The sequence below is a fragment of the Typopeltis vanoorti genome, chromosome 18, assembly GCF_054136105.1.
Source record: "Typopeltis vanoorti isolate ZY-2024b chromosome 18, IOZ_Tvanoo_1.0, whole genome shotgun sequence".
Lineage (NCBI taxonomy): Eukaryota > Metazoa > Arthropoda > Arachnida > Uropygi > Thelyphonidae > Typopeltis > Typopeltis vanoorti.
The window spans coordinates 22982308-22996897 of record NC_143566.1 but is presented as its reverse complement, the minus strand read 5'-3'; the positions used below and the strand labels follow the sequence as shown (position 1 = coordinate 22996897).

The 14590-nt window shown below is 36.3% G+C and overlaps 1 protein-coding gene across 2 annotated transcripts in view; it reads left to right on the top strand.

The window, feature by feature from the left end:
- Positions 1 to 14590, top strand: part of c11.1 (maestro heat like repeat family protein c11.1) — a 763927-nt gene that overhangs the window by 372057 nt on the left and 377280 nt on the right. For both annotated transcript variants that reach the window (XM_090407949.1, XM_090407950.1), the window contains exon 23: positions 3379 to 3483. In XM_090407949.1, coding sequence (XP_090264075.1) covers positions 3379 to 3483 — 105 coding nt within the window. The remainder of the gene's footprint in view (positions 1 to 3378; positions 3484 to 14590) is intronic.

The window sequence follows — 14590 nt, the reverse complement described above, 5'->3', positions numbered from 1 at the left end:
GAGGCCATCAGGTATGAGATAGAGACCAACAGAACAAAATATATATTTGGTTGCTTCTGAAGACCAGGAGATGCAAATGACGAGGATTCTATGCATCAACATACTATCATCATCAATTTCCTCTTCAGGAAATTGATCATATGCCTTCCAAAGTAAAGCTTCATTCTCAGCCTGAAGCCTGTGATACTTGCAAGACATTATTAACAAGACTGTCTGACATTTGAAAAGCTTCTGTAACAAGATAAATGTTTTTTTAAAAAAATTCACCTGTGTCAGTGGCAGGTGTGCCTTCTGGTCCCTTGCAAAAGTTGATAGATGCAATTTTTGCCCATCTGTGCTGTGCCTCCTCTCTTTCTCTCTCACATCCAGGCATCAGTCTTCTTATCAACTTCTACATGGATAATCAAGTTAATCTTCTCCAACTTTAACATTGTATCACATCTCCTGTAGCTAGCCTTCTGCCAGAACGTAATCAGAACAACAGACTGAATACTAAAAATAATTTTGATTCTGATGGTATCTTACCAGTTTTGCTCTTGAGATGTGCTTGTGAACTAACAACTTGCCCTTATCATCTCAGCATTATATTAAGCTCAATTGAATCCACTCAATTAGCAGATAGCATGGAAGCAAACCAATATGCAGACAAATGTCTACATCACACTATAGACCTACTGCTCTCACATCACTGATCTCTATGGCAGTTGAGAAGGTCATCAACAGGTCAGCTAATTCAATAATCTGTCAACTAATCAGCGAATTTAGATTTTCCAAGTCAAGATTCACGGCATAACATCTTGCCTACATCACCCATCTCTTGACACGTGTTATGGAAAAAGGTTTTGAACAAACCTTTTTCCTCAATTTGGAATTGAAGCTTCTCAACAAATTGCCATCTTTGCTTTGTAATTTGATTACCAGTTTTCTCTCTGCTCATTTGCTGCATGTTATACTGGAGGGTGTTCTCTTTTCTGATTTTCCAACTAATGCAGGTGTTCCTCGGGTCGCTTTAATTTTAATTGCCCTCTTCTCCATATACATAAATGACTTGCTCTCACTGACCTGAAATTCTGGTCGATAATGGCACTCACTATTCTCCTACTCATATGATGAAATTTGTTGTGCTCAAATATATCAAGTTTCAAGATCATTAACTATCAGTGCTCTAAAAGCTGATTTTTGTACTATCTTTTTACGGAGTAGTGACAACTATTCACTTAATGTTTGTGAAAACAAAAAAAGACTAGTTCTTCCCTCTCCCCCACATTTAATAATGCTCACATTAACAATCAAGATGAGATTTTGCTTCTCAGACCTTACTGCTAGTGGCATAACCACATCACTTTTATTGCATCCACAGTCTCCAGTGGTATCCTTTTTCACTTGTGGCATTATATTTTATCTATCTACCTACTAACTCTGAATAAATCACAGATCCACACCTTGTCATATTTATAGTGGTGCACCTAAGACCTTTAAAAATTCTTGATGCTGTTCAAGAAGAGGGCATTTTATCTAATTGACAATCCTCTCTCATATACTCTCTCCAGTTGATATTGCTGATGTCCTTTGATTGGAAAGCAAATCCATTCTAGGATGAGAACTTATAAGGTATTTTCATCTGAAGGTAAGTCCTCACAGAAATGGTGGATTGTTCATCCCACTGTATAGACAAAACAGTCAAAAGAACACACAATTAATAGATATAATACACTGACCTCATAACCTTAGTTGCTTTGACCATAATCTCAAAAAGCAACAGCAGCCTATCTCCAGTTACTGTTGCACACTTGTTTTTGCATGGTGTCTGTGTTATAGATATTTCCATTGGGAGCTGTTCAGCAGAACTAGGTCTATCATTCCCTTCATTTCTGTCGATCCTAGTAACTGAAACAAAATCTTCTTTTAACAGCAATCTTAAAAATAACATTCTTTCACAGGTGAATTGCTTACTCACCAAACCTGCTTCTCTCATTCATCATGCATTCCATCTACCTTGATCTTATGGAACAACTTTTCCTATTAAGTATTCTCCAAAGACTGCAACCACTGACTCTTCAATGGTTGCAGTCTTTTTTTGCTATGTGTACTTTGTGGGCTTTTTGTGTATAGGAATGATATATAAAAAGTGCTAGCATATTCTTCTTGTGTGTCTTTGCACTTCTTTCTCTCTTTGAAGAAATAATAGGCTTCTATCATATTAGCATTCCATTTTCTCTGGTATAGTTTTTCAACAGCTACAAGAGCTACAAAAAAAAAAGAAGAAGATATTTAAGTGAGAGTAAAAAGTTTGTATTATTGCTAACTCATGATAAAATATTCCAGAAACCTATCAAAAGCATACATATCTGTAAAACACTGCAGGTTGTGCAACTGACACCCATCAAGTTCATCATACTGCATTTATAAAGGATTCATTTATTTTAAGTAATTACCTATTAGTTGTTGATAACAACTATGAATAATTAACCAGGTTTGACTCTCATACCTATTATTGATTAAAACTGACTGTTACTCCAATATGTTTCACGGTCTTTGTCTTAATGGCATGGAAAATATTTAATGTAAACAAAGAAACTAAAATATTTCCAACAGATGTTTCTGTAAATTGAAAAATACTGGATTGTCAGTGTGGCATATCATTCAGCAAATGATATGTACACTAATTATTGACTTCCAGATGTCATGAAGTATAAATTCTTGTTTTCTGTTTAGTGTAATGTATGGGCAAATGATCTCGTTTTTGTTTTGGTGGTGGCGTTGAATAATCTGATGAAAGGCATGGAAGAAGCTTTCCAATCTACTACATGATGTTTGGGGAGGATGTGGGCTATGGATTCGCTTCTTTCTGATCTCTTATTTTCAACTTCATCTATGTTCTTTTTGTACGAATTTTGAAATGTCTCCCTGTTTGACCTTTCCATGAGAACAAGGAATCTTGTTCTCATGGAAAGTTCAAACATTGTCTGATTTTAATAATTGTGCTATTTTTCTTGATGTCTTGCATGTATATTGTAAGGAGATCATGTCTTTGTAATTTATTTCAGGCTTAACACATGATGGATCATCGGAAATTAAGAGTAACCATCTTGGAAGATTTGAAGTTCTTTTCTTTTAATGTCATCATTTTTAAGTATATGTAAGACTATTTTTTAAGGTTCTGATACTAATCTTTGTTGCAGGTGATGGAAAGAGCTTGCATGTAAATACCTACCCATATGAATTTTTTGTAAACCTATAATGTTAAGTATCCAGCTTTGTTTCTGGTAGTTTGAAACTTGACATTTCAAAATCGCTACTTTTAGAAAAGTGAATATATTAAAAATTAGATTTTCTTGATTAGTCTGCCATATGTGATTTAAAAAAAATTTTCTACAGACTTTGCATCCATGGTTGACTTCAAAATGTGATGGAGAACGAGAGAAGTGCATACAGTCTGTTCTTTTTATTCTTCGTTCATATATGGAATATCGTGAAGATGCTGTAAGTATTTAACTTTGCTGTTTACTGGATTTTATTTTATTAAAATGTAAAGTTTCTGTAGTACATTAAGTATTTTCGTGTTTTGCACATTAGTCTTTCAGTTTGACTTCCAATGTATATTAGATAAATAATATATTGGTTTAATTAAAATCTCAACTATATGTGAATATTTCAGATCATTTATTAAAGCTTTTAATTGTTCAATAAAAGAATGAGTAAAAATTGAAATGAAAGAGATGTATTGATGTATATGTCTAAAATTTGTGTAAAACATTACCATAGTTTATACTCATGCAGCATTCCATAGTATAAGTTGCTTGCAGTTGTTAGTACTGTAATCCAGTTGTAGTATTAAGCTCTTACGAAGAAGAACAACACCTATCTTGTCATTGTTTTTCTCAAAATCAAATCAAAATCTCAAAATTTCAGTAATATCTTATTGTCTTGTCTTTTGTTAACCACAAATTACTTTTGAAGTTTTTGTCACTGATCCTCATCATTATCCTTTTAGACCCTTACTTCATTAGTTTCTTTTTGAAGTGCCATCAGCATAAAACTTGTATAATTCTATAAGTAGAGCCTTATATTTGACATAACTGAATTGTTATCTCTTATTTTTTTCATTTATTTAAATCAGTTAAGAAGATAGCTGATCTTGGTTCAAGATTTCCATATTATAAAAGGTGTGAGAAGATAAAGTTTGTTGAAATAAGATCGGATTTTGTTTTGGTGGTGTCGAAGTTAACAAGACTGCCTTCATCTTGCTGTTATATTGCAGGGAGAGCAGTGTTTATGACATCGATTGTAGAGGATCTCTTCATTTGAGATATTTCAGCACTGCTAAGTTTTTCAAGTGAAAAAGAAAAATGGGGAATACACATCAAAAATATAGATGAAAATTTAAGTTAATGATAAACAGGCATTGATGAATGTGAGAAAAAGTTTGGTTAAAAAGTACAGAGCCCTTGGCTCTTTACCTTTTAATCAAAGTCCTGTATATTGGAGGAAATGTCAATTAGTTGGTCTAGTTGGCGTTTCCTCCAACTATGAAGATATCCGAAGATATCCTTTTGTAGTGAGAATGCTTGGAATGTTTGCTAGCACCCTTTTTGTAGAAACAGGCCATCTCATGAGAAGGCAGAGTTAATTTTACAGGAAATGCTGTATGTTAGGCCTCACCTGCTCATTAGCTGCATTGTTTTGTGGATAGAAGATGGATGGGTGGTATGATTTAGACATTTAAACTGCTTAAAGATACAGGATTGACACTGGAGAGATGTTTTATATGGTAGGAGCAAGGGTAAGAGCCATCCCTGGAAGTTTTGGAAGCAAGTGGTATGTAAACGAGTGAGAAGTGATTTTTTTGCATGGAGGTTGGGCAGGAACATTTAACACATTATCTGATAAGGTGGTCAATGTGCAGATAGCAAATGGTTTTAAGGAATGGTATAATAGACTTTGTTTTGTCTGAGATGAACCTTACACATTGAATCTTATGCCTCCTTGGATGTCTTTTATAATAATAAATTGCAAGTAGAGAATTCAGTATGAATTCTGTACTTACAATTATTCTCTACTTATGAAAATCCCTCTGTAATTCACACATTCAGTTTTATTTTAGTTTTTTTATAGATAGTTACTATGACAACTCTACTGCCATCATCTTGAATTTGGCTGTCCAACCAGACATTCTGAATTAAGTAGTACAACCCATTGCATATCTTGAATACCTCCATATTTGAGTAGCTCTCATCAAAAATCATTACTTCAGTTTCCTTTTCTCTACCTGATTTCAACCACCATAGCTGAAATGCACTTAGAATTGCATTCCTGCTGGATATTTCTACTATTGTTCTGCTCATTTGCTGCTTATGTCAGTAATTTCAAGGATTTACTTACAGACCTTAAACATAACATTTTCTTCAGTATTTATGTGATTTTTATTGTTTATGATTCCACATATAAGAACATTTTTCTGATTTGTATTGTTGGTGAAGGGAAGTGTAAATTTAAGATAAAATATACACTTCCTTTCATTTTTTTTTCTCTGTATTCTCTAATCACACATGTTGATTTATTTGCTGGTTTAATTAACATGATATCTTATTCTCCAGCACTGCCATTTCTGCAGCATGGAGTTCTGATTTTTCTCTTGTTTTCTTCACATTTTTCCATTTGGTCTTTATTTATTCTTGATATCATTTCTTTGATAATATTTCATTACTCAAGTCTACAGTTTGGAGAAAATGGCAAGGTTAATCGTGATGGTAAGTAGTTGTTGAGTTTCTACTCAGGATACTGATTATTAGAATTTGGAAGGCTAATTATGATGGTAAGTACCTGTTGAATTTCTACTCAGGATACTGAGTATTGGATTTGAAACTGGAAGTGATAATCACTTCATTGAACGTGGTTAAGGCTGTAAACTCGACTACACAAACATTATTCAGGAAAAAAAATGACACAGTTTGAAAACAAGAACCAAACCTCGGAGTCTCATTAGTAAACTCTGAAGAAAACATTGATTTATTTGGCTGAGGAATCATGCGGTGAAGTTGTCTGCAAGGATATAAAAATAAGAACCATGGGGATACAAGAAGAACTGGAAAAGAAGAAAACATACCAAAAACCTCCTGTCAAATAAGTCAGCAGATGCCCTAAACAAACACAGATAAAAATTAATAGGGCTAAGTTATGTGTAAAAAGTAGTTAAATTGAAGTGATGAGCAGATTTTGATAAAAATATAGAAGATGAATATCGTTTCCAGAGGCTATTGAAAGAGCTTACAAATGAAGGAAAGATTACTAAAAAAAAAAAAAAGAATCAAAAATGATAAAGGTGACATATAAACTGAAGATTAGGATATTCTAGATGTCCGGAGTAATTAAAGACTTGGACAAAACTGACAGTAAGAGCAGTATTAGAAAATATTCAAGAAGAATGCAAACAGGAGTAGATATCAATACTTGAGGTAGAAAAAGCCATCAAAATCATGAAATGTGGAAAGGCAGCTGGAGTAGATGATATTTGACAAGAAATGCGTAAATATAGAGATAGAAAAATTTTACGATGGCTACACTGAATAATTCAGAAGGTGGGTCAGAGCATCACATTCCAGATGATTTGAGTAGAGCTCTCATAGTGCCAATCTATATAAATAAAATAAAATAAATAAAAGAGGTGGGTGGGAGATAAAATTGAATGTTAGAATTACAGAGAAATTTCCTTATTCTGTGTTGCTGGTACGATTTGTGCATGTATCCTTGCGAGCAGGCCAAGAAAAATTGTGGAAGAAGCTTGGAGAAGAACAAACTGAGTTCAGGCCAAAAGGTAGTCAGGATCAGATATTCACTTTAAAACAAATAGTTCAGAAATTGTTAGAATATAATAAGTATCTGTATTTAAGTTTTGCATATCTGGAAAAGGCATATGACAAGTGCCCAGAGAAAAGTTTTTCAAAATACAGGTATATAAGGTAAATGGAACATTATACAGAGTAGTGTATAGTCTACATTTAAGTTGTAACTCTTCAAAATTGAAGGAGGTACAGGAAGATGTTTTGATATGAAATCAGATCTAAGGCAAGGGATAGTGCCTACACACTATCTCTGCTGTTATTCCTCATCTGTATAGATGCATTATGAAAGAAAGACACACTAAACCTGATATTAGAATCAGCGATATTAAACTTAGCTATTTGCTTTATGTAAGTGAGGTTGTATTTCCAGTGCAAGTCTCCAGAATCCTTTAACTTAAACTGAATATCTAGCAAATCTGGCATGAAAATCAGCAGTATAAAGACCAAAACTACGAAAATAGGTAGGAACATAAAAAACTTCATTTGCATTCTCAATGGAGAATCTATAGAACAAGTAAAATATTTCAGCTATTTAGGTGCAAGCTTCTTTTGAGATAAAATGAAAAATTGTCAAAGCTTTAAAGTATGGAGAAAACAGTCCAACAAAACGAGCTACACTTGTTATGGAGGTTTAATGGATTTTTTACAACACTCAGAAAGAATTAAATTAGAATTTAATACTCCTATATTTCGTCCTAGTCACTAGGACATCTACGGGGATTACAAAAACAATTAATGTAACATGCACACAAAAACTTACAATACTAAGCCCAACCACGTGGGTGACACTGAAGTCCTATCTAGGTGGAGCGCCCTCTAAGGGCGGTAGTAGGTGGCCTGGAATGTAAGGTGGGACCTCTGGTGATGAGTGTTTCATCACCAGAGGTCCCACCTTACATTCCAGGCCACCTACTACCGCCCTTAGAGGGCGCTCCACCTAGATAGGACTTCAGTGTCACCCACGTGGTTGGGCTTAGTATTGTAAGTTTTTGTGTGCATGTTACATTAATTGTTTTTGTAATCCCCGTAGATGTCCTAGTGACTAGGACGAAATATAGGAGTATTAAATTCTAATTTAATTCTTTCTGAGTGTTGTAAAAAATCCATTAAACCTCCAACATAATGTCCTCACAGCACTTAAGCCTCTACACAAGGAGAGCTACACTTGCTACAGTAGATCCAGCCATAATTGTTTCTTTTATAAGTTTCAGTAAGGAATTACCATGAGTAGACATATTACTTACTATTATAATAATGGAATTAACTCGTAAAAATTCTTTATTCGTAGAATTTTCGCCTGAGTATCACAGGCATCATCAGTACAACTACAAAGGCTAATTAAACAATAACTGCTATATTCACAAAGCACCACCTAAGTAGCTAAGGTTAAATTTCCTAAAGTTATTTTTTTTTAAAAATATATGTATGTATACATACAATTACAAGTTAGGAATGATTTGCTGATTTATAGAGTATATCTCCTACAAGGGGGAAAGATGTAGACCATCCATCGGATCTGTTTAGGTTAGGGGAGTGAAGTAACGTTTCACATGTTTCTTTGTAAAGCCGTTCCATTAGGAACCGACTTTTGTGAATGACTTTTATCTTATTCCACTGAACTCTGTCTAGTGTTGATGGCATGCTCTGCAAGTCCAGAATGTACAGGTTCAAGGTACTGAGTATACGACTTGTATTCTTCTAACTGGATCAGAGCAGATCTTCCTGTTTGTCCAAAATATGATAACCCACAAGAGCAGGGAATCTGGTAGACACCTGGATAGCTGAGATGTGGAAGCTTGTCCTTTGATGATGTGAGGAATGTAGAGATTTTTTTTTTTTTCTTTCACATCCCACATCTCAGTTATCCAGGTGCCTACCAGATTCCCTGCTCTTGGGGGTTATCATATTTCAGACAAACAGGAAGATCTGCTCTGATCCCGTTAGAAGAACACAACTCGTACATTCAGTACCTTGAACCTGAACAGGCTGGACTTGCAGAGCATGCCATCAACACTAGACTTGGAGTTCAGTGGAACAAGACAAAAGTCATTCACAAAAGTCGGTTCCTAATAGAACTGCTTTACAAAGAAACATGTGAAATGTTACTTCACTCCCCTAACCTAAACAGATCTGATGGTCTATGTCTTTCCCCTTTGTGGGAGATAGTACTCTATAAATCAGCATATCTTTCCTAACTTGTAATTGTACGCGCGCGCACACACACACACACACACACACACACACACACACACACACATATATATATACATTTTTTTTTAAAAATAAATTTAGGAAATTTAACCTCAGCTACTTAGGTGACCCTTTGTGAATATAGCAGTTATTGTTTAATTAGCCTTTGTACTTGTACTGATGATATCTCTGATACTCAGGCAAAAATCCTATGAATAAAGAATTTTTACATGAGTTAATTCTGTTATTATAATAGTAAGTAATTGTTTCTGTGCAACTGGAAGACTTCATGACATTACACTCTCTGGAATTCTTCTCTATCACCAGACTTTCCACTGGTTTCCTGTACAATGATGCTCCTTACTGGAATGGACCACTTGAAAAATCTGCACACTGATGATGATGACGATCACAAACTATTTCTTTTGATGGCTGTAAATGACTACAGAAAAAAAAGTACTCTGAATGCAAGAAAGCAATGCTACTAAAATAACAGCAACGAAACCAGTAAATTTAAGAATTTGTTAACTTTGTATTATTCTGTTTGAATAATAAAGTTTCATATTGTAATTTATGAACATAAACTAAAGTTTTATGTTAATTTGAAAAAAATAAATGTTAACAATTACTAATTAAATTTTTTTAAAAAATTGAGCAAATTACATAATTTTATTGGGAGCAGTATTAAAAACTAACAATCATGACCCCTAAATATGCTCAAAATCGTTAAAAATTTTCATAGATTTTTGTTTCCCTCATTACTGCAAAAACAATGGGAAGGTGCCTCATATGAAATTCGAAACATTTAAAATTGCTATTTTTAAGAAGCACCCTAATATTATTATTATTATTATTACTACCACAGGCTACTCCAGGAGTCCTTACTCATCGAGGGAGGCCCTAAACATCATGTTCACGCAGCTGTTCAACATTCTCATAGTATCTATCATACCTTGCCTTGAACTCGCTCACTGTCATAGCACCCACAACAGACTCTGGCAGCTTATTCCACTCATTTACCACTCTAAAAGTAAAGAACCCAGCTCTAACACCCCTGCTAACCACGCTCTTGCCCAGCTTACATGGGTGTCCCCTAGTTCTCCCACCACCAGTCCTGATCTCAAAAATATCATCTGAATTAATCCTATAGAATCCTTTTAGCAATTTGAATGTCTCAATCATGTCTCCCCTTTTCCGCCTATCAACTAGTTTCTGCAACCCACAAATCTTCAACCTGTTCTCATATGGTTCATTCCATACACCTGCTATCATCTTAGTCACTCGCCTCTGGATCCTCTCAACCTCCTCCCCATCAAGAAGGAACCGAGGTGCCAAATCTGGGCACAGTAGTCGAGATGAGGTCTTATCAGGGCTCGGTACAGAGGTACAATAACTTGTTTTTCTCTGCTCGTCAAGGTATTTTTCAACAACCAAGTGAGTTGATGAGCTGATTTAGCTACTTTCGCAATGTGCCCCCTAAACTTCATCTCCCTATCCACCAACACTCCCAAGTCCCTGGCCTCATCAATCTCTTGGAGTACAGTTCCACCAATGTGGTATACTGCTGCTAATCTTTTCACTCCAAAATGCATAACCTTACATTTTGTCACATTAAATTGACATCCATTCTCCTTAGTCCAGAACTCCAATCTATCTAAGTCATCTTGCAAGACTTTGACATCTTCTGCATTCACTATCGCCCTACCCAACTTTGCATCATCAGCGAACAAATGAACTGTCCCACTTAGACCCTTCCCTTTATCGTTAATGAACAGATTAAACAGCAGTGGTTCAAGAACAGAACCCTGTGGCACACCACTAGTCACAGGCCGTTTTTTGGACTCTACTCCTGAATAAACTACTCTTTGATATCTCTCCATCAACCACCCAGCTATCCATCTCACCAACCCTATATCCATTCCCATATGTTGTAGTTTACGGATTAGAATTCCATGTGGTATCCTGTCAAACGCCTTTGCCAGGTCCAGCAGTATCACTGTAAACCCATTTCCCTTATCCAGTTCAGCCGTCACCTTGTTATAAAACTTGAGCAAGTTACTGAGGCATGATCTACCCTTCACAAAGCCTTGCTGTCCTCTGTACAGTATCTCATTTTCATCAATCCATTCCTGTATTTTTCCCTTGACTACTTTCTCCAAGACCTTGACAACGACTCCTGATATGCTGATCGGTCGGTAATTTGCAACCATAGTCTTGGATCCTCCTTTATGCAGTGAAACTATTTTCCCCTCTTTCCACGTCTTCGGGACTAAGCCAGACCTGAGACTCAGATTAAACAACATGGTCAAGGGCACTGATAATTCATTAGCCGCTTCATGCAAGACCCGTGCCGGTATACCATCCAATCCCACAGATGTATTCACATTAAGGTTCTGTAATAGACTATTCACCTCCACTTCATTCATCACAATTCCCATATAAACTAATGGTTCCTTCATTTTTTCAACGTCACCACCTGGATGATATACTTTTGCAAAGTGCGCGCTCAGTAACTCCACTATATCGACTGGTTCAGTGAACTCTTTACCATCGTCATTCCTTAAAATCATTTTGCCATGTACAGTTTTTTTCTTGCTTGCAGCATATTGAAAGAACTGTTTGGTATTCTCTTTTGCTTGCATAGCTAGTTTCCTTTCATAATCGGCTTTTGCTGTTTTTACCACACTCGTTACCCTTCTGGCCTGTACTTTATACCGTTCGTGTGCCTGCAGGTCACCCCTTTCTTTAAATTCCCTCCATAGCTGTTTCTTTTTTTGCAGCTCAAGCTTAATGGTGTTATTTATCCATATAACCCCTCCTTGTTTCACTATTCGTACCTTAGGTATACAATCAGCCATAACCTCCTGTAAATGCTCTTTGATCACTTCCCATGCTCTATCGACGTCCAGCCCTTGCAGTTGTACATGCCATGGCACTGATCCAAGCAATCTCCTAAGCTTGTCATACTTGCCAGCACGGTAATTCCACATATACCCTGTCTTAATCACAAATTTCACACCTTTAGCCACCTCCCAGGTCAAGACCTTATGATCACTCTCACCAATAGGTGGCAACATGGTCATATTCATTACAGTCAAATTCTCAGATACTGTTACCAGGTCAAGCACTCTCACACCCCTAGTATTTTCAATTACATGCTGTTTCAGATAGTTATCCCTTAATAATTGAATAAAATCCATTTCCTTCCTCACATGTGTCCTCTCCTCCTTCCAATCAATGTTACCATAGTTGAAATCCCCCATAATAATTACCCTCCTTCCACTCATTTCATCAATTTGTTTATGCATACCATCTCCACCATCTATTCCATCACCTGGTCTATAGCAGCATCCAACTGTATATTTTATTCTGCCAGTATCAATCTCACACCAAATAGCCTCAAATGAGCTCCTTTCACTATCCTGCAATACTTCAATTCTCCTTGGCTGCAGTTCATCAGCTATCATCAATAACACCCCTCCCCCAATTTTATTCTCTCTGTCCCTCCTGAACATACTATAACCTACACATTCTATCCCACTAACTATATCATCTTCCGTCAGCCATGTTTCACTAATGCCAATAACCTGTGGCCAGGAAGAGCCAATCAAGGCCAAAAATTCTTCCTTCTTGTTCCTAATACTCCTGGCATTAGTATACATGAATTGCAGTGTTCCCTTTGTCCCACCCCTATCTTGATGCGTTATTCTAAATATCCCATTCCCATTTTTTGTCCTTATTGCTGGCTCAGGTACATTATATACATTTTTACACTCAACTGTCTCACTGATGTCTGGATATCCACTTCCCCCCCTCCTTGGTAGTTCTAGTTTCCCTGGTTCTGCACATCCATTTTCACTTCATTCAGCAACACTTTTTCCAGTCTCCGCACACCAAGTCCATTCAAATGCAGGCCATCCATCTTGTATAAGTCCTTTCGCCCATCAAACTCATTCCACACGTCCACAAATTCCACACCACACCGTCCGCATAACCTGTGCATAATATCATTTGCAATTATGGCCCTCCTTCTAAACTCCTCTCTGTCATACCGTGGTAACAGACTCACCATTCTAACTCTGTCACTCTTTTCTTTCGCTATCTTTAACAATATTTTCAAGTCCTCTCTCATAAAAAAATTTATCACCTTTCAATTCATTCGTACCAGCCACAATTGTTATTTCTTTCACCCTCTGTTTTTGCACTCTAATGCTCTCACTTACATCCTTAAATTTCGCACCCGGTAAGTACGATTTAGTTACACTCCCATCTATTACTCCTCTTAATAACGAGTCACCATACAACACTCTCTCCTTCATTTCGGAAACTCGCCTACGCTGTTTATTTACGTTAGCCGAATCACTCTGGAAAGAGTTTTGCAGGTGCTCTAATTGCCGCTGCGCATCTTGTATCACTGCGCGCAGCCTAGTGATCTCACTTCCTACAAATAATTCCTCATTTTTTTTATCATTCAAACCATTTTCTCTTTCTGTATAATTGCTCTCGCTCTTTCTTAGATCACCGCTCACATTGCCATCTTGTACACCGCAATTCCCTATCGATCCACTATTTTCACTCGCATTCTAGCTTTCTTCAACCATAACTGTCTCACAACCTGACACATACTTCGACTCCTCACTTTGCATACACTTTCTACACATTCTCCCACCACTATCACTTTCAATCCATACTCCAGCCTCATTCGGGAATGCATACATTCCACACACACATCACATTGGACAAATTCTCTCACATTATAGTTTTTGAACAATGGCATCGTATTTTTGGGCGCCATATTCAAATATATGAAACGTATCGTTAAAGACTAAATTAATTTACGGAATTTACACCAAAATCACACAGACACAACAAGCTACCAAATTTAGACAATATTACGTTATGATTTTTAACATATATTCTAATTTCCATTCAAAATTGTACTTAGCTTTCGGGAGTTCCCTGAAAACACGACCGTTCCCCTGGCCCTCTGATGTAGGTGAACTAATGATATCTGCTATTGGTCAAAGAGCAAAATAATTCAAAGGAATTCATCTGTTATATGCTAAGCAAAAGGAAGATTAATTGTTGAATAATTGCAGGTTGACACTGGTTGATAGTCAGTAGCAGAATGACCATTGCAAAGAATGTAGTGGAGTTATTTAATGAGCACTTCATCAATGCATATTATACTGGTATAAATGATGGTGTGCAATATGTAGAAGGGAGGAAAGTGTTATGAGAATTAGAAGTCAAAGAATCAGAGGTGTATCAGGTGTTGATTGAATTAGATGTTAATAAGGCTGTTGGGGATGGATGACATATCACCAGTTATTTTTAATGAATGTGCAAAATGTTAGTTTTTCCTTTACCCGGTTAATTAAAAAATTGCAGTGGGTGAGGTTCGTAAGGAGTGGAAAAAAAAATAGTATCACTCCACAAGTATGATTCTAGGGCAGAATTTCCAATTAAAGACCAATCTGCAGTTGTAGTCAAGGTATTGGAGATGTTGGACAAAAGCATTTGATAGATTGTCTCATGATAGGTTGGTTTACAAGCTG